Source organism: Muscardinus avellanarius (genome assembly GCF_963383645.1).
Source record: "Muscardinus avellanarius genome assembly, chromosome: 4".
In the NCBI taxonomy this organism is placed as follows: Eukaryota; Metazoa; Chordata; class Mammalia; order Rodentia; family Gliridae; genus Muscardinus; species Muscardinus avellanarius.
Genome location: NC_137789.1, coordinates 67,120,979 through 67,140,537, shown reverse-complemented (window position 1 = coordinate 67,140,537; position 19,559 = coordinate 67,120,979). Strand labels below are relative to the sequence as shown.

Genomic DNA, 19,559 nt, shown 5'->3' with positions numbered 1-19,559 from the left:
TTCTGTTAATTTTACTCTCTCTCCCTCCCCCCCCCCAGCTCAAAACTAACCCCCAGCCTTATTTTATTCTTTATTTTGAAACAGGGTCTCACTAAGTTATGGAGAGCCTCACAAGTTGCTTCTCAGCCTCCCAAGTATTAGGATTATGAGTATGCACTACCAAGCCTGGCTTTAATTCTATATTATTTATTTCACACACACACACACACACACACACACACACACACACACACACACACTTGGAAGCAGTAGCCAGGACACTGATACACACATATTAGCTCAAGAAGTCTGTAGTACTAGCATGGGTGCTTCTTAAATTATATTCACCTGTAATAAAATAAAATCATGTGAAGATTGACATTTTAAAGTACAGAAGGAACACGAGGGCATGCTACCTCAAGCATCATAGGCCCCAGCGCATCCTTGTCGATGACACCTTGCCCTGTGGATGACACGTCTGACTTCTGCACTTCGTCTATGTTGGCAGCTGCTGCTTTCTCTGCAATAAACATAAGCATGAATTAAATAGTGGTACTATTTCAAGGGCAGAGTGACACAAACATTTTTATTATAACAATTAAAAAAAATCTCTGTTGGGATCAGATTTAGCTATAAAGAGAACACATCCCCATGCCCCTGAGCAGAAGCAGCTGGAAGCAGGCACATTAGCTTTCCAGCTCCAGAACCTGTGGTTCTTTCAGGCTGCTGAGAAAATGAGTTGAGAGGTTTCGTGCCAGTTCCTGACAGGCCCTTTTTCTAGATTACAAACCACTATATGCCATGGCACAATTAGTTTCTATTCAAGAGATACCCTAAACTAGGATAAAGGAGGGTCTGTTGTTCAGAATTCAGTGGCATAATCAGAGACAAACTTACACACATTTGAAGATGAAATAACAAGGGGTTCTGACTTGCTATGGCTGCTCTCACTTGACAAGATGGACAAGGTCCATCTTGATTTTTTATTCTTCCACTTCTGCTCAAATTCACATTTAATATTTTTTAAAAAGATTTTGGGAATGCTGGGAATTAGACCCAGGGGCATCCTACTTCTAAGCTACACCCCCAACCCAATTTTATTTTTTACTTGGAAACAGGGTCTCACCAAATTGTGGAGAGTCAAGCCGAGCATGGTGGCTATAATCCCAGTACTTGGAAGTCTGAGATAGGAGGACCACAAGTTTGAGGACTACCTCAGCCAAGTAGTGAGACTCTCATCAGTCTAGGGAGACCCTATTTCAAAATAAAATACAGAGGGGTGGGTGTGGCTTGGTGGCAGAATAATCCTCAGTACCAGGGGAAAAAAATTTGCTGAGAGCCTCACTAAATTGTTGAGGCTGACTTGGAGCCTGTAATCCTCCTGTCTCAGCCTCCCAAGTACTAGATTACAGGTTTTTGTCACAATGCCAGGCTTCACATTCACATTTAAAGTGACCAGGAAGATTTGATCTCATTCCTGTTCAAAGGGCTTAACTATTTAAACCAGAGGGAAGGCATACCCTGTCAGATACCCAGGGAGGATCAGTAGCTATCCTCTGATCTCCACAGAAGTGTAGCCTTGGACTCTTGGACTGAAACTCTAAGGCAGTTTTCAGACCAAGAAGGGCAGAGACATTTTACAATGGGTGAGGCTACTTTGTGAAAAGTCCCACAGAAGAAAGAGATGCATATTTATGTGTAAATTAGTTATTTTAAGAACATCAAAGAAATTTCAAGTGTAACAGATACTATCAACAATCTGCTAGAAAACAACAGAAAACAACGTGCAAATTATTTGTACCTGAATAAATTGTATGCTTGTTTACACTGCATGTCAGCATTGTAGCTAAATGTAAAAAACCCACAGAAACTTGTAACTCAATTTAGCGCTCATAATCAACCTACTTTCATGAATTTTTTTTCTTCGTAAAGAAGACTTTATATAGTGTCTTGAAAATCTGTAAAGCCTAATTTGTAGAACCTAGATAATAATTAGGGATAATTCAGGTCGTCCAAATCCTGCCACTTCTGCAATGGAGAGCTTCCATGATATGCACTATCAATGGAAGGGAAGATGACCTGTGCCATTCTGACACTTAGCAGAGGAGTGACTCAGAACAAGCCATTTCCAGAGCCTCAGTTTCCTTGCCTGCCTTTTTGACATCAGACTGGATTGAAAATAAGTGAAATGATATGCAAAATATTATTTTAAAACTACAAAGCTGTTTACAAATATAACTTACTGCTAGGCTAAAGTATTTGTATTTATCAATTCTCCTTTAATGAGTTCCACATGCGATCATTTCTTTGCTGAGTTTATCAAAGCAGAGAGTATTTGCTTTTTCTTTTTTGTGATAATTGAGGACTGAACCCAAGGGTGCTCTACCTCTGAGTTATATCCCTAGACGCATCTTATTTTTATTTTGAAACAGGGTTTCACTAAGTTGCTGAGGGTGGCCTTAAACCTATGATCCTCCTGTCTCAGCCTCCAAAGTACTGGAATTATAGGCATGTGCCACCTTGCCTGGCTAGTATCTACTTTTTCTACTTCCTTCCCACCTCCTTAGACATATTGTGACCACCTATAAATAGAAACAAAATTTTAAGTCTTCCTTACACAGTACCATACGATTTCTCAGTACTTGTCACTTGTTTTCACTGCTCTCTCTGGCCCTTCGCTGCAAAAGCCCTTAGTACTGACTCTCTGGGCCTTGGTCTCATCCCATTTCCTCAGCCAGTCCTACGGAGCCTAAGTATGAAGGCGCTCCCACTGCAGGACAAAGGGCTGGTTCAGCCAATTACTACACCAGTTTTTTTTGGTGTATGTTTTTATACGCCAAATTTTTAGCCAATTATGACCTCCTTTCCTCCATTTTCACAGAATCTTTTGCATTGCCATATAGAACGAAAATAATAAAGGCAAGCCGGGACATATCTCTACATTTTGGCCAGTTCACCTCTGTACTCACCAGCACAAGGACAGGCCGTGTACCATCCCTGACTTCACTGAATTTCTGGCAGATGATTTGCTGACCTAGCCTTTCCTCATGTCCCAGCAACCACCCGCGCTCTATAGAGCCCCCTTGGATGTGGAAAGGGCTGGTGTTCTTTTCTTTTTTATTATTTTTTATTTTTATTGGTGCACTGTATTCATACATCATAATGGTATAAAGAAAATACTTTTGTAGACATACATGCACACATCGCCCAATTAGCCCCTACCCGATCCCCACTCCGTTCCCTCCCCATCTCTCCTTCCCATGCTTGGCTTAGTGGTTGACATCTAGTTTTATAGCAATTTATCCAATATTAACTAACGATGATAATCTCACATAACAGTTTCATTTGTCTGATACCAAGCTTTTGATGACTTAAAGATAACATTTCAATATTTCTTCTTGCTTTCTTTCTTACCAGAGAACATTTTTTCTTTTTTTTTTTTTTAGGTGAAACTCTCATACATTTATTTATTTATTTTTCAGGAAAAAATCTATCCTGATATGGAATATGGACTCTAGATACCCAAAACAATCTCGAAGAAGAACAAAGCTAGAAGATGTATATTTTCTGATTTCAAACCATATAAAGCTACAATAATTGAAACAGTGTAGTACTGTTATAAAGGCAGATATATAAACCATTGGAGTTAAATAAAAGCCTAGAGATAAATTCTTCCATATATTGTCAAGTTATTTATGACAAGGTTTCCAAAAACATTTGGTGGAGGAAATAATAATCTTTTAACTAAATAATGTTGAAAAATAATAATTACATGAAAAAGAATAAAATTGGGCCCTTACCTAACATATTTACAAATATTAACCCCAATGAGATAAAAGACCTAAATATAAATCTTAAGACTATAAACTTTTAGAAGAAAATCTGGGTCATAAAACCTCATAACACTGAAATTGGCAGTGATTTCTTGGATATGATTTCAATGGCACAGGCAACAGAAGAGTATACAAACTCCCTAAAAGATAAAAAACATATTGTATATCCAAAGACAATGTAAACAGAGTTAAAAGTTACTGATAGAATGGGATAAAATATTTCCAAATGCTATATCTGAAGGTATGTTAATATTCCAACTAGAAATCCTAAAAATTAGCAAAAATAAAAGCAAACAATATAATTTAGAGATAGGTAAAAGACTAGCATAAATAATGAACCTCCACAGATAACCAATCTTAGTTGTCTGTTGGATGGAAAATCTTGTTTCTCTGGTTCTGGTGTGTGTTACCTATTTCTTCTTTGTAGTTAATCTCTTTGAGTATTTTCTCTAGTGTTGGTTTTGAAGACATAAATTCCTTTAGTTTCTGTTTGTCGTGGAAGCTTCTTATTTCTCCATATAATTTGATAGAAAGTTTTGCTGGGTAGGAAATTTTTGGCTGGAAGTTGTTTTCTTTCAGAGTTTGGAATATGTTACTCCAAGCCCTTCTGGCTCTCATGACTTGGTTTGGGAAGTCTGGAGTGATTCTAATTGGTTTGCCTCTGAATGTCACTTGGCCCTTTGTTTTTGTTGCCTTTAAGATTCTCTGCTTGGCTTCCACATTGGTCATTTTGACAATTATGTGGCGTGGGGATCCTCTTCTCTGATCCTGTCTAAAGGGAGTTCTATAAGTTTCCTGGACCTGTGTATCAACCTCTTGCTCTAAGTTTGGAAATTTTTCTGCTATTACTTCCTTGAAGAGATTGTTGATCCCTTTGGTTTCACCTTCTTTTCCCTCCTCTATTCCAATTATTCTTAGGTTAGCTCTCTTAAAATGGGACCCTATTTCTTCAATGTCAGATTCCTGCTGTCGGATATTTTTTTCTAGATTAGAAACTATGCGTTCATTTTTTGATTGCTCATCTTCTAAGAGCGAGATTCTATTCTCCATGTGGTCTAATCAGTTGTTTGTACTTTGAATTGAGGCCTTTACTTCATTAATTGCATCCTTTATCTCTTTTTTGGCTCTCTCTGAATTCTTTTTGAAACACCTCTATTTCTACAGTTATTTTCCTGATTTGATCTTCTAGAAATCTCTGAATTTCTGTTTTAACAGGTTCTGATGTTGGGGGGTTGTGGGCATTCATTGCTCCATTGTTATTCCTCCTTCCCATGATTTCGGGAGTTTGTGCCTTCACTGAGTCCTTCCCTTAGGTCACTACGACTTCACTTAAGGTGCTCTGGATCTCAAGTCTGTGGTATCTCAGTTACCACTACTCCTTTACTGGGTTGTATGGCAGAGTCTCAGACCCTGGGAGTCAATCGAGGCTGCTTTAGCCCATGGGGTGTACCAGGCTTGGTGTTCTCCTATGGTGTGATATCTCTGCCACTGCCACTTCCCCACTGGGTCAAGTCCCTGGGAGTACAGTACTGGGATTTCTTCTCTAGGGGCTGCTTGACTCACTGTTGTTGAGTGTGCTGATGGAGCTGTAGTGGACTCGGTGAATTCGTTGATGCTGCTGTTGGTGGCAATATGGCGCTGCTGCCACGCCCTCGGGCGTGAGGCTGGCTTATCTCCTTCTGGTTCTGAGCTCTGTTATGAGTTCCCCTCCTCTCTGGAGCCTGGTGCTGCAAGGGAAAATGGTGCCCGCTGCTTCACGCCGCGGCTCCGGCTGCAGCACTATGGTCTGGTTTATTTTTTGTGTCTCGTGTTTCCAGCCCTCTTTTTCTCTGTCCCTTGTAATTACATTTTTTGTTTCTCTGCTGATGGTGTTTTCTGGCTATGAAAGGCGCTGATTTTGTGGTAATAAGATTGGTTGTGAGCGGGGCTCATAAGCCCCGCTTTTCTCCATCACCATCTTCCCGGAAGTCTCTGTCTTTCTGGTGTTCCTCTCTTAACTGGCCTCTAATACAAAGGCCCCTGCATGCCTCAGACCAAAGGTTCCCTGAGCTCCATTAATACTAAATCTCAGAACCATGGGCCTGCCCTGTGGCATTCTCATTTTTGGTCTTTGGTATGGTGGCAGTCAGTATGGATAAGGTGCTGACATCCCACAGGACGAGGGGTCTGTAGCCTTTGCTCTGCCTCCTAATACCCAGATCTACCCTTCTCCCACCAGAACCCTCCTTCAGTGGCACCAATGACTCTCAAATTGGAGTGCTGTACATAAAAATCTCCCAAGGTAAGGTGTGCCAGAATTTGCAGTGGGAACATGGATGTGTTGGAAGGTTTTCCTTACATGAGAGTCTAAAACATTCCTAAGGCAGCGTTTCCCATTTTCCTACCTCCTGTCACCCCACCACAAGGAAGTTTCATGAAAGGAGAGATAGCATCTGTAAAGTCAATAGCCTGCAATGTCCTTTCTTCATAGAGCTTTTTTTTGTACTCCAGATTGAACCCAGGGGCATTCTATCTCTGAGCTACACTCCAGCCTATGTTTTGTTTTGAAACAGGGTCTCCCTAAGTTACCGAGAATGGTCTGGAACCTGTGTTTCTTCCAAGTCCTGGGATTACAGGCATGCACCATCATGCTCAGGTTTCAGAGAGGTTTTTACTAAATACTTGGCAGTATATGATTGGCAGACTATATTCTTCACTGACACTCATTTCCAGAAGTGTAAAAGTAAGTGAAGTTGAAGGTATATGGAGAGAGGAACCAATTTTCCCCTTTTGTTTGGCTGGCCCTAAGAATGTAGGAAGAAAGGTGAAAAGTGAGGAGGGAGGCAGAGTCAAGAAACAGGATTTAGGAGGGAAGAAGAAGAAGAAGAGGAGGAGGAGGAGGAGGAGGAGGAGGATGTGCATGTGTGTGTGTTTGTTTTACTGGCGATTGAACCCAGGGGCTTTCTACCACCAAGCCACACCTCCAACTCTATTTTATTTTTATTTTGAAACAAGGTCTAAATCGCAGAGGGCCTAAATTGCCGAGGCTGGCTGTGAACTTAAAATACTCCTGTCTCCCAAGTACTGGGATTACAAGTATGGGCCAATGCGCCCTGCTGAAGAATTGTCTTAAATTTAATGAATCATTTTGTATTGCCATAGTCAGTAAGTTTCAATGCAACTCATCTTGTCTTAGGGCCCACTGTGACAACTTGTTTTATTCCTTTTAAAGAATGGACTTAGGCTGGGAATATAGCTCAGTAGTAGAGTGCAAGGCCCTAGAGCCCATTTCCAGCCCTGTTTCCACCTGGTAGTAGGGTGGAGGAGGAAGAGAGGCACTTAATTCACCTTAATGCTGGGACAGTGAGGGATAAAGCAATAGCTGCCAATGAAAGGCAACTTTACCTATCAGTGACCTCTAGAAAACCTCAGGCTGTTGTCATATGGAATTGTGATGTGACAATAGTCATGAATTACTGTTTTTTGTGACATTTTTATCAATGCTACATTTTAGGATAAAATAATTACAAAATAACAATGTGTGTTAATAATACACTTTTCTTTGAAAGTAATCATTAGACTTGGTGAAATACTTATATTTTGGGAATCTGACCATCTTTCTGAGGATCTAAGTTGATCTATTAATGTCTCTGTAGAATTTATAAAACTTACACTAAGATAAATCAGATAAGTTCCTGAACACTGATTTAGCCTGACACCTGTGCATTTTAGTGGTACTGGGGTTCTTGGAAACCCTTTTACCTCCAGGCTACACTCCCAGACCTATTTTTATACTTTTTTTTTTTTTTAATTTGGAAACAGGGTCTCTTAAGCCAGCACGGCTAGCTTTGAACATGTGCGATCCTCCTGTCTCCGCCTCCCAAGCGGGGGGATTACAAGCGTGCGCCACCATGCCTGTCATGCCTGTGCATTTTAAATATTCTTGCAACAAGATCAGGCAAAGAAGTTTGAGTTTTTATCAGAAGATATGTGGAATCAGCACCAAAACAGCACATTATTTTATTTAGAAATTTAAAGTATATATATATATATATATATATATATATATATATATATATATATAATATGGGGTAAAGGTCTAAAATTTAAATTAGAGATGATTTAGATCTGATTTTATTTTATTTACATATTTGTTTTTTTGTGGTACTGGAGGTGGAACCCAGAGGCTTTCTACCTCTGGGCTATACTCCCAGACCTATTTCATACTTTATTTAGAAATGGTCTCATTAAGTTGAGAGCCTCACTAAGTAACTGAGGCTGGCTTTGAACCTCCACGATCCTCCTGTCTCAGCTTCCCAAGTGCTGGGATTACAAGCGCGCTACCACGCCTGGCTATGATTTAGATTTGATTTTAAAAAATGTGTTTGGAACACTACTGGAAAGCCTGGATAAAAAATAATTATCAATCTAGCCTGGCGTGGTGGCGCATGCCACCTTTCCAGATGTTGTCTCTCCTTTCATGAGAGACCCTATTTCCAAATTTAAAAAAAATCAATCTAAATATTATTTTTATTTTTTGATGGTACTGGAAATTGAACCCAGGGGCATTCTGCCTCTGAGAGTTACACCCCCAGCCCTATTTTTTATTCTTGAGCATTCTACCTCTGAGCAACAGCCTCAGCCCGATTTAATTTCTTATTTGGAAGCAGGGTCTCAGTAAGTTGCAGAGAGCCTCACTAAGTTGTGGAGGGTCCCGCTAAGTTGCCAAAGCTGGCTTTCGAACTTGTGATCCTCCTCTAAGCCTCCCAAGTACTGGGATTATAAGCATGTACCACCACCCCTGGCTCCTAGGCCTATTTTTTTTTATTCTTTATTTTAAAACAGGGTCTAAGTTGTGAATGGCCTCATTAAGTAGCTGAGTCTGGTTGCAAAATCCCAAGCTCCCCAAGTACTAGGATTACAAGTGTGTGCCACCATGTCCAGCTGAAAAATTAGTTATGCTATTTTTTTCCTCTTTATAATATTCAACTGACAAATCTATTTAAAAAAAAAAAAACTTGGCCCAGAATATAGCCCTGAGGTAGAAGGCCCCCATTACTACACACACACACGCACACACACACACACAAAAAAAAAAAAAAAAAGGAAAAAAAAGAAAAAAAAAGAAAAAAGGAGGGGGAAAAGGGGGATGGTAGGAAGGGAGACAGAGACAGAAAGAGATTTTCATTACTCAGTGAACTAAATAAGCAAGAACCTAGCTGGTTGTGGTGATGTATGCTTGTAATCCCAGTACTTGGGAGGCTGAGACAGGAGGATCACAGGTTTGTGGCCAGCTCCAGCTATGTATCCCTCTGCAATTTAGTGAGACTCTGTTTCAAAATAAAGAATAAAAAATAGGGCTGGGGGTGTAGCTCAGAAGTATTTAGCTTCCTCACTTTGAGGAAGTAGTATTTAGCTATCTGTTTTGATTTGGTTTTGCCTTTAAAGTCATATGCCCTTTATTTCTGGGCATAGTGATAGGCAATACATTATCAGCATGCAGTGTTTCTTAAATCTTAGTTAATTCAAGTCCTAATAGAAAAGGAATGTTTGTATTGTGAGACAATTTTGAAGAATGAATGCCCCTGGGTTCCATCCCTAGTACCACAAAACAAAACAAAACAAAAAAAGAAAAACAGAAAAAAGAAAAAGAAACCTAAAAACCCAAGGGTAAAAATTCAGGACTCTCACTTCTGTCCACCTAAGAATGTATGGAATATACGTATTTTAGGTCAATCTGCTTTTCAATTCCGTATTACTTTGACCATTTCTCAATATTAAAAAAAAATCAATAATATAAAGTGATAGAAAACACTCAGAAATATGGCTTTGCCAATATAATTAGAATCTAAATTAAACTGGCCCTGAATTTATGTTATTTGGGTACTTTTCATGAAGTAATTACCATCTCTGTTCAATGTTCGGTTGAGCCTTGAAATTAAATAGGAAGAGGAGAAGAAAGAGAGAAGTATGCTTTTTTTTGAGGGGGGGGAGTGGATCTGGGGCTGGAACCCAGGGGCATTTGACCTCTAAGCTACATCCCCTGCCCAATTTTTAATTCTTTATTTTGAAACAGGGTCTCACTGAGTTGCGAAGGGCCTAAGTAGCTGAGGCTGTCCGCACACTGCAATCCTCGGGTCTCAGCCTCCCAACTGCTGGGATTATAAGCGTGCGCCACCACGCCCGGCTAGAAGGATGCTTTTAAGAAATATTATTATGTTAACTGGACATATACTGCTATCTTGACAAAGCATTTCTGTAACAAGTATGCTATTTTGAGGTCTCAGATAAAAATAAGCTTAAATCTTTAAATATATTTGTATTTCTGTAAGTACAGCATAACTAGACTAAAACACACTATTTAATATTTTTAAATGAGGCAGTTTTTTCAGCGGTCACAAACTATATTTAGTTTCTATATTTTGCATCCATTAACCATAAAAATATATTGTTACAAAAATATCCTTCAGTAAACTCAACAGTAGAAAGCTAGTCCCAGTTTCACATGATCACAACCTTATGAAATCTCATTATTACAGATGGCACTCTTAAATTGAAGAAGAAATGCTAAAATTTAATTTTCAGAGCCTAAGAAAAGATTTCTTCTCTATGCCTTGGCTTCATGTCTTCCTGCTGCATTTTAACCATTATTCTTTAAGGAATAAAATTATTCTTTTTAGATAAAGAATATGACCTAAGAAAATAGGAATAAAAATAATAATTCTATCCTTTTCTTCTCTATTCTCAAAAGGTTTTTTAAAGTCATAACATAGCTATGATCATTTTAACTGCACAGTTTTACAAATGCAAGACCTGACTGGAGTGGCTGTCCAAGGGTGCCTCTTCTATCATCTCTTCTAACTCTTCTTCCTTACTAGGTAGTTGCTTCAAAAGCAGCCCCTCCCAATTCCCTTCTCCATTTCCCTATTACTCCAGAAATCCAATACCAATTAATTAAATTTCTAGTTTCAAAGCAAAGAACAAACTCCATCTCTTCAGGGACTGTGTTAAGATGAATCATACCACAAACTGGAGGAAAATCATTAATATTATATTCCATGTCTTTTTCATAAGTAATTATTATTCATGTTTTTTCTCTTAGAACAAAAGGAAAGGTGAATAGGGAAGCATTTCATCTCTAGAAATATAACTGAATTAAAAACACAAGCATACACAAAACCATTCTTTTGAAGCAACTATATTAAATTGTTCTTTATCACTGATATGCACAGACATCAATTTAAAAGTAAATTTCCAGTTTTCTAGTAAGAACAGCAATAAATCAGAAACTGATCCTAGCCAAAATTTTTTATTTAATCTGTACAAAGGCACATCAGATATTTGTAAATGATAAAGTGGTGATTTTTCCTTTTAAAAAAGATCTTTACATATTCTTTGAAGTATTGTTTATTGGTGTCTGGTAACAAATAAATCCTCATGTATGAAGGAGTCTTGTCTATTTGTTTATTAAGCAAATGCATGGAGAAGATAAACAAGAATCTGCAAAAAACACTATCAAAACAGTACTATCCCTTCCCAGAGATGGCAGTCACAGCTCAATAGGATTGTTCTAAGTCCAGCAGAGAGCAGTGACAGGCACCATCATTACTTAGAAACCTCCATGCACTTTAATGTCTGCCCAATATAGGGACAGGGTGATACTACCATCATGGCAGAAGTTGGTATCTTTCTTCCCCTTCTTTGAGGGGGGGAATGTGAGGATACCTGAAGAAGCTATCGAAATTTATAGACAGTATTAGCCTGTCTTTAAAAAGTTAGAATTCAAGCCGGGCATGGTGATGCACACTTGTAATCCCCGCGCTTGGGAGGCTAAGACAGGAGGATTGCAGAGGTTCAAAGCCAGCCTCAGCTACTGAGTGAGGCTCTCAGCAAATTAATAAGACCCTGTTTCCAAATAAAATATAAAATAGGTCTGGGAGTATAGCCCGGAGGTAGAAAAAGCCCCTGGGTTTCATTCCCAGTACCACACACACAAAAAAAAGTTAGAATTCAAACAAATAGCACCCACTCTGTACAAGTGCTTCAAGTGACACAGTCGACAAGGTGTGTGTGTGTGTGTGTGTGTGTGTATTTATGTAAAATATACACGCACGCACGCGCGCACGCGCACACACACACACACACCTTTGTACTGCCCATGTTTAGATGTCTCAGGCATGAGAATCAATTAAAAGTTTGTTATTTTTACGTTTGGCCAAGCATGAAGACAGTTGCTATTAGTAAAGCTATACTACTTAAAGCATTAAAATCTTTGATTGAATGAATCTGATACTTTCTGGATATTTTATAATTAATTCTATCACTTCAAAATGAGTAAAACCACTCACTCAAAATATATCAGCTTTTCAGTGGACTGATGTCAAACACAAGTCTAATCACCTTCACAATAACTTTTAAAACTCTATAGGGAATACACCCACAATTTCCATCTTTTCTTGCATGTAGAAACTGGATGGTTTGAGGTGAAGTGACTGTCAAACTCAGCAGCAGTTAAGAGCCATGGAGAGCAAAGAAGTCATCAAAACAATGACAGGCAGTTTCTGGCCAAGTACTATAGATTAAATATTACAGGAAAAGTTATATAGCATCTCAAAGGTTCTGGAAGGTAAAATGAGAGAATTATGCATCTGCACCCAACTAAAATTAGAAAAGCTGCCATATGGTTCTGTGAAGCCAGCAGCACATTCTTATTCATTAGGAAGCATTCTGCTAACATAAAAACACAAGGCCCTTCCTGTGCTCTCCAAATGTGTTTATCTTTTCAACATTAATGCACTATATATCATCGAGCTGCTGAAATCTCCTGCCGTGCATATTAAAAATGTGCAGCTGCACTTTCTTTAGTAGTGGGAGGAACCTAAGCCCCAAGTTGCCTCCCTTTCTTTCTGACATTGAGCTTCTGGTTAACTATCATGATTTCCCTTCAGCATTAAGAAACTGCAAAATTAAACAATCTCAAGGCCATCTCCACCAGCAAAACCCTCTCATGCTCTGCTTTGGAGAAAGTAAGACTTGCTTTCATTTTCATCAGTGGTAAGACATGACTACTTAAAGAGAACCAACAATCATGTTGCAAGTTTGAAATATATAAACATCCTTTTAAAATCAATGTGCTACACTTAACAAGAGAGGACAGCCACTAGAACAGACTTAGGGTAAAGTGGCTGGAAAATGCTTTTGCTCATAATACCTCTCTATCATTCATTCCACTGTCACCCATGTATATTTTAATTCAGTAGCCCACACATTACTGAATTTACTGATAGGAAAATGAACAGTGGATAATCTCTCATTGTAAGCCATGGGAATATATAACAATTTGTCCAAAGTATGTGTCTGTCTGTCTCTCTCTCTCTCTCTTTTTTTAAGATAATCTATTCTTACAGTTCAGAGTTTGAGGTCCCATAGGAGCTTAAGGACAGATGATGGGGCCAGGGGAGAGGAAAAAAAAAATAGACAAAAGAAAAATAATCAGGCAGAGAGTAAAGTGCACAGATATCAAAAGAACTCACGGAAACACTGCTTCAGAATGCTAAAGTTGGCAAGCCAGAAGGCATCAAGTACAGGCATCCCTTAGTAAGAGCAACACTCACTTCAACATCATCATGGGATGCCTCTATCCTATCTTCCCTAGCAATGGAGTACTATGAGGTGAAGGCCAAATTTAACAGGAAAACTGCTAATTCACTGGGCTCAGCTAGCTAATAAGAAGCTAGTTGAATAAGAAAGTGGAGGAATCATAATTTGTTTAGAAGGCTGAATGGTGAGAAGGAAACCCCCCCCCCAAGAAAACCCAATGAGTGTGAAGGAAATAAAAAGTGAGGTAAGTTATAACTTAGCAGTAATTCAGAAGACTAGAGGCAGCCCCTCCAAAAACCAGACTTAAAAATGTTGCATTTCTCTGAAATACCTATGTTGAATCAAAATCAAGGCCAACAAAATTACACTGTGGAAGCACTTAATAAAGATTCTGATAAATAGGCTAAAACAAGAAAATTACATAAAAACTTGTTTCTAAAATTCTCAAAAAGACTTTGGTCTAATTAGTCTAAACATTTTAGCTCCCAAATCACTACTCTTTTTATTGGCATAATTAACTTCAGGTGTCAATATTCTTACCATACCCCCCAACAATATTAATGCTTATCTCCTTAAATGTATTAAGCAGTTTCAAGGTTTCAAGAATTCTTAAGCTCTTCCACTGGCACTGATGCCTTTCTGTCCTTCCTTTGAAGACCCGGCTGCTGCTCCTGCCGACTCATTTCAATTTCGTTAGGCCTCTTACTCTGTGTCTTCATGATGTCCTGCAACTATTCCCATCCTAACACTCTATCGTAGGGCTCTTTCCTTCTACTGTGTTTTGGCTATAAGAAATATCTTTTTATTCACTGCCTGGCATATAATGTGCTAATAGTGAAGTGTTTCACAGCTAGAGCTAGAATTAGAGTCAGGTTAGCCAAGATCCAATGATCACAAATGTCTTTTTAGAAGTATCTGTTTTGAGCCAGGTGTGGTAGTACAGGCCTGTAATCCCAGTACTTAAGAGTACTTGAGACAGGAGACTGAGGTTGTTCAAGGACAACCTCAGTAACCTAGTGAGACTCTGTTTCAAAACAAAAAATAAAAAGGGCTGGGGGAAGCTCAGAGGTAAATTCCCTCCTGAGTTCAATCTTCAGTACCAAAAAAAAAAAGTATCTATTTGTTCTGAAGAACTTTATTATGTACGTAACAGAGTGGAGTAGAGGTTTAAGACTGATTTTTGGAGCCAAAGTTTTTAGAGACATAAGAAAAAAAGGTCAGGCTACTATGTGCTAAGAGCATCAAGATCTTGCTATGACGGTCAAGCCACTGGGAAAAGCATTTGGCAGAAAAAGTCACCAATGATCTTTCTATACTTGAAAGATGAAGAAAAACAAATACAAACTAACTTTATTAATCCAAACTGACCCAGGGAGTTAAATCCTACTTCATACAAAAAAGCAGTCTGGCACCATAAGAGCTTTTATCAGACCCTGAGATTTCCCAGCTATTTACAGCCCTTTAAAAAGAAAAAAAAAAAAAATCAACCTACTGGGGGAGTTCTATAAATTGTCACATCTGCCTGGAGATCTGCTAAGGAAAGCTTCCGTACACAGTATGCTGGGGAGAAGCCTTGCTCTCTAAGAATAAAGTTACACCTGAGTCAGGAGAGCCATCTGGAAGGTGTGACTAGCCAGAGGAAGGGCTGGCCAATTCAACTGTGGACACTCAATGACTAAAATGAAGCAGAATGCCATGAAGACAAGACATGAAGGAAAGAAGGGAGGACTCTACTGTTATCTCTTCCTTTCCTCCTGCCCCCGGCCCTGGCATCCATGAAGCTCACAAGGCTTCCTCTGAGGCCTCAACTTCATAATGGCGGCTCCTCAAAGGGCTGGATCCCAGGGCATCGAGAAGCCTGAAAGCCATCCTGGTACCTACCTTCAGTGTCCCTTGGAGCCATCCTGCCCAGGAGTCTCCGAGCTCCCTCCCTTCACTGAGAACATCTTGCTCTTGGGTTCATTTTCATCCTCCACTTTTCTAACCTGTTTGCTGTTCTCCTTGCACATTCTTTCCTATCCAGTATCTCTTCCTTCAAGTTCCTCTCTAAAGACACAGGACCTGATGCCATTCTAAACAGATGCTACAGCTAGTTGTGTATCTTCTCCTTCCCCATGCTGTGACTCTAACAATACTGCAGGGAGGTTAAAACTCCTCGTTTCATTTTGCTTGCTACCAACTATTCCCCGTCCTCTCATTCTAGCCTTTGCTTCAGCAGTCATGGGAGGATCTCACTAGCACACTTAAAAAGCAGGTGTTCTCAGCCGGACGTGGTGGTGCGCGCTTGTAATCCCCACACTTGGGAGGCAGAGACAGGAGGATCGCACAGGTTCGAAGCCAGCCGTGCTGACTTAAGAGACCCTGTTTCCAAATTAAAAAAAAAAAAAAAAGGTCTGGGAGTGTAGCCCAGAGGTAGAAGGGTTTCCAGGAAACCCAGTACCACCAAACAAACAAACAAACAAACACAACAACAACAAAAAAAAGCAGGCATTCTCAATTTAAAGTACCTAATGCAAAAAGCTGATATTAAAACACAGAATCATCCAATTTAGAGACCCAAAACATCACATTATTCTAAATCATCCAAGAAGGGAAAGCTAAGCATTGATAATAATGTGAGAACTCTGGTCAGCCAAGGAAGGCAGAGGGAGGGGGAGACTGCAGAGATCAAGCAATCAGAATTCAGCAGAGCAAAGACAGAGACGACAGGTGAGTGCAGAGTTGTGTGGCCAAGGCAAGAGCCTTTTCTGCACAGGGATCTACTCTCTTAGTCGTGGGGCACACAGTGGAGGGGGGCATTTACAGAAATTCTTACAATCTGACACCACCTAAGTCTCTCATAGTAAAAATCTCTAGTAGCTAATAACTAGGTTTATTTAGATCAACTCTACAAGTGGACAACTAGGACAGAAACTGGATAATTCCTAAGCAAACATTAGAGGAGAAAAGAAGTGGCTACACAAGATGAGGTCTTATCTCAAATATCTGAGGGACTGTGAATAATTACATTATTTTACCATGTTTTGTGACTCTGCAACTGCCATTACCTGTTTTTTGATTAGTTCTTCTTTGTATGTTTGTTTATAGTCTGTCTGGTTTACAAAAGAAATATTTGTATTCTTGTGTGCGCGTGTGTGCACGCGCGTTAGTTACTGGGGATGGAACCCAGGGACATTCTACCTTCGAGCCACATTCCCAGACCTATTTTTTTATTGTTTATTTTGAAACAAGGTCTCACTGAGTTGCAAAGGGCCTCACTGAGTAGCACTATCCTCCTGTCTCAGCCTCCCAAATGTTAGGATTACAACAAGTGTGTGCCACTGCGCCTGGCTTCTATTTTTTTTTTTTAATGTGTTAGGAGCCATTGATAGGAATGAGTCTACCTAACAGTCAGTTACTAATATAGACATGAGGCCACACAAACACACAGATAATATACCTAATACACACACACACACACACACACACACACACTTAAGTGAGGGGTGTGTGTGTGTGTGTGTGTGTGTGTGTATTTCCCCTCCCCCACAGGAAAATGCAGCTTTGGGAAAGAACCCAGGTTTATTCATTAGAACTTAAGAAAGGATGAGGTGCAAAGTATGTAACTCTGGGAGTTTAACAGTGAGGAGAAGGTCCATGTTCTCCAAAATAGAACTTCACTGGGAGAAACAAACAAAATTATCATCTTATAACATATACCTAAATTAAATATGTACTATTCAAGTATTTGAAAGGGTTTTATGGGAAGATGGCAACCGAGAAAAGCAGAGCTTAAGAGCCCCGCTAACAACCAATCTCCATTACCACAAAATCAGCGCCTTTCATAGCCAGAAAACACCATTGCCAGAGAAACAAAAAAATTACCAGGCTCCAGACAGAAAGCGGACTGAGAACAGAGCTCAGAGCCACAGAAGAGATACACCGGCCTCAACCCCGAGGACGCGGCAGCAGCGCCATACTGCCGGCGGCAGCAGCGACTTCACCGGACGACTACCGAGGTGAGCCGCTGCGGAACAACCAGGCGGGATTTCTCGCCGCAGGTAAAATCTAAAGATCCCAGTGGCTGAGCTCAGCACACGCTGCAGGGATTCAGAGTGGAAATCAAAACCAAGAAGAAATACGCCAGCCTAACGGCCGAGGGCATAGCAAGGTGCCATATTGCCACCGGCGGCAGCAGCAGAGAATTCACCGAATCCAGTACAGCTACATCTGCGTACTCAAGAACAGTGAGTCAAATTGCGGGCCACAGAGGAGAAATCCCAGTACTGTACTCCCTGGGACTTGACCCAGTGGGGGAGGGGCGGTGGCAGAGATATCACACCATAGGAGAACGTGCAACCTGGCACCCCCCGCAGTCTAAAGCAGCCTCTATCGACTCTCTGGGTCGGAGACTCTGTGATACAACCCAGTAAAGGAGTAGTGGGGTCTGAGATACTACAGACTCGAGATCCAGAACACCTTAAGTGAAGTCATAGTGACCCAAGGGAAGAACCCAGTGAAGGCACAAACTTCCGAAATCATGGGAAAGAGGAATAATACTGGAGCAATGAATGCCCACAACCCCACAACATCAGAACCCGATAAAACAGAAAATCAGAGATTTCTAAGATCAAATCAGGAAAATAACTGTAGAAATAACAGAGGTGCTTCGAAAAGAACTCAGAGAGAGCCAAAAAGAGATAAAGGATGCAATTAATGAAGTAAAGGTCTCAATTCAAAGCACAAACAACCGATTAGACCACATGGAGAACAGAATCTCGCTCTTAGAAGATGATAATTCCAAAAAGGAACGCATAGTTTCTAATCTAGAAAAAAAATATCCGACAGCAGGAATCTGACATTGAAGAAATATGGGCCCATTTTAAGAGAGCTAACCTAAGAATAATTGGAATAGAGGAGGGAAAAGAAAGTGAAACCAAAGGGATCAACAATCTCTTCAAGGAAGTAATAGCAGAAAATTTTCCAGACATAGAGCAAGAGGTCGATACGCAGGTCCAGGAAACGTATAGAACTCCCTTTAGACAGGATCGGAGAAGAGGATCCCCACGTCACATAATTGTCAAAATGACCAATGTGGAAGCCAAGCAGAGAATCTTAAAGGCAAAAAAAACAAAGGGCCAAGTGACATTCAGAGGCAAACCAATTAGAATCACTCCAGACTTCCCAAACCAAGTTATGAGAGCCAGAAGGGCTTGGAGTAACATATTCCCAATTTTGAAAGAAAACAACTTCCAGCCAAAAATTTCCTACCCAGCAAAACTTTCTATCAAATTAGATGGAGAAATAAGAAGCTTCCATGACAAACAGAAACTGAAGGAATTTATGTCTTCAAAACCAGCACTAGAGAAAATACTCAAAGAGATTAACTACAAAGAAGAAATAGGTAACACACACCAGAACCAGAGAAACAAGAATTTCCATCCAACAGACAACTAAGATTGGTTATCTGTGGAGATTCATTACTTATGTTAGTCTTTTACCTATCTCTAAATGGTATTGTTTGCCTTTATTGTTGTTAATTTTTAGGATTTCTAGTTGGAATATTAATATACCTTCAGATATAGCATTTGGAAATATTTTATCCCATTCTATTAGTAACTGTTAACTCTGTTTACATTGTCTTTGGATATACAATATGTTTTTTATTTTTTAGGGAGTTTGTATACTCTTCTGTTGCCTGTGCCATTGAAATCATATCCAAGAAATCACTGCCAATTTCAATGTTGTGAGGTTTTATGACCCAGATTTTCTCCTAAAAGTTTATAGTCTTAAGATTTATATTTAGGTCTTTTATCTATTTTGAGTTAATATTTGTATATGGTGTTAGGTAAGGGTCCAACTTTATTCTTCTCCATGTAATTATTATGTTTCAACAATATTTAGTTAAAAGATTATTATTTCCACCACCAAATGTTCGTGGAAACCTTGTCAAAAATAACTTGACAATATAGGGAAGAATTTAGCTCTAGGCTTTTATTTAACTCCAGTGGTTTATATATCTGCCTTTAGAATAGTACTACACTGTTTCAATTATTGTAGCTTTATATGGTTTGAAATCAGAAAATATATATCTTCTAGCTTTGTTCTTTTTCAAGATCGTTGTGGGTATCTAGAGTCCATATTCCATATTAGGATAGATTTTCCCTGAAAAATAAATATATAAATATA

General features: G+C 39.6%; 1 protein-coding gene across 1 annotated transcript in view; it reads right to left on the bottom strand.

Annotated features, from left to right (window-relative positions):
* Positions 1–19,559, bottom strand: part of NCOA2 (nuclear receptor coactivator 2) — a gene marked incomplete at both ends in the record, with an annotated part of 110,894 nt that overhangs the window by 60,901 nt on the left and 30,434 nt on the right. Inside the window, one exon of the mRNA XM_080694764.1 lies at positions 396–499. Within this exon, the coding sequence (XP_080550890.1) occupies positions 396–499 (104 nt within the window). The remainder of the gene's footprint in view (positions 1–395; positions 500–19,559) is intronic.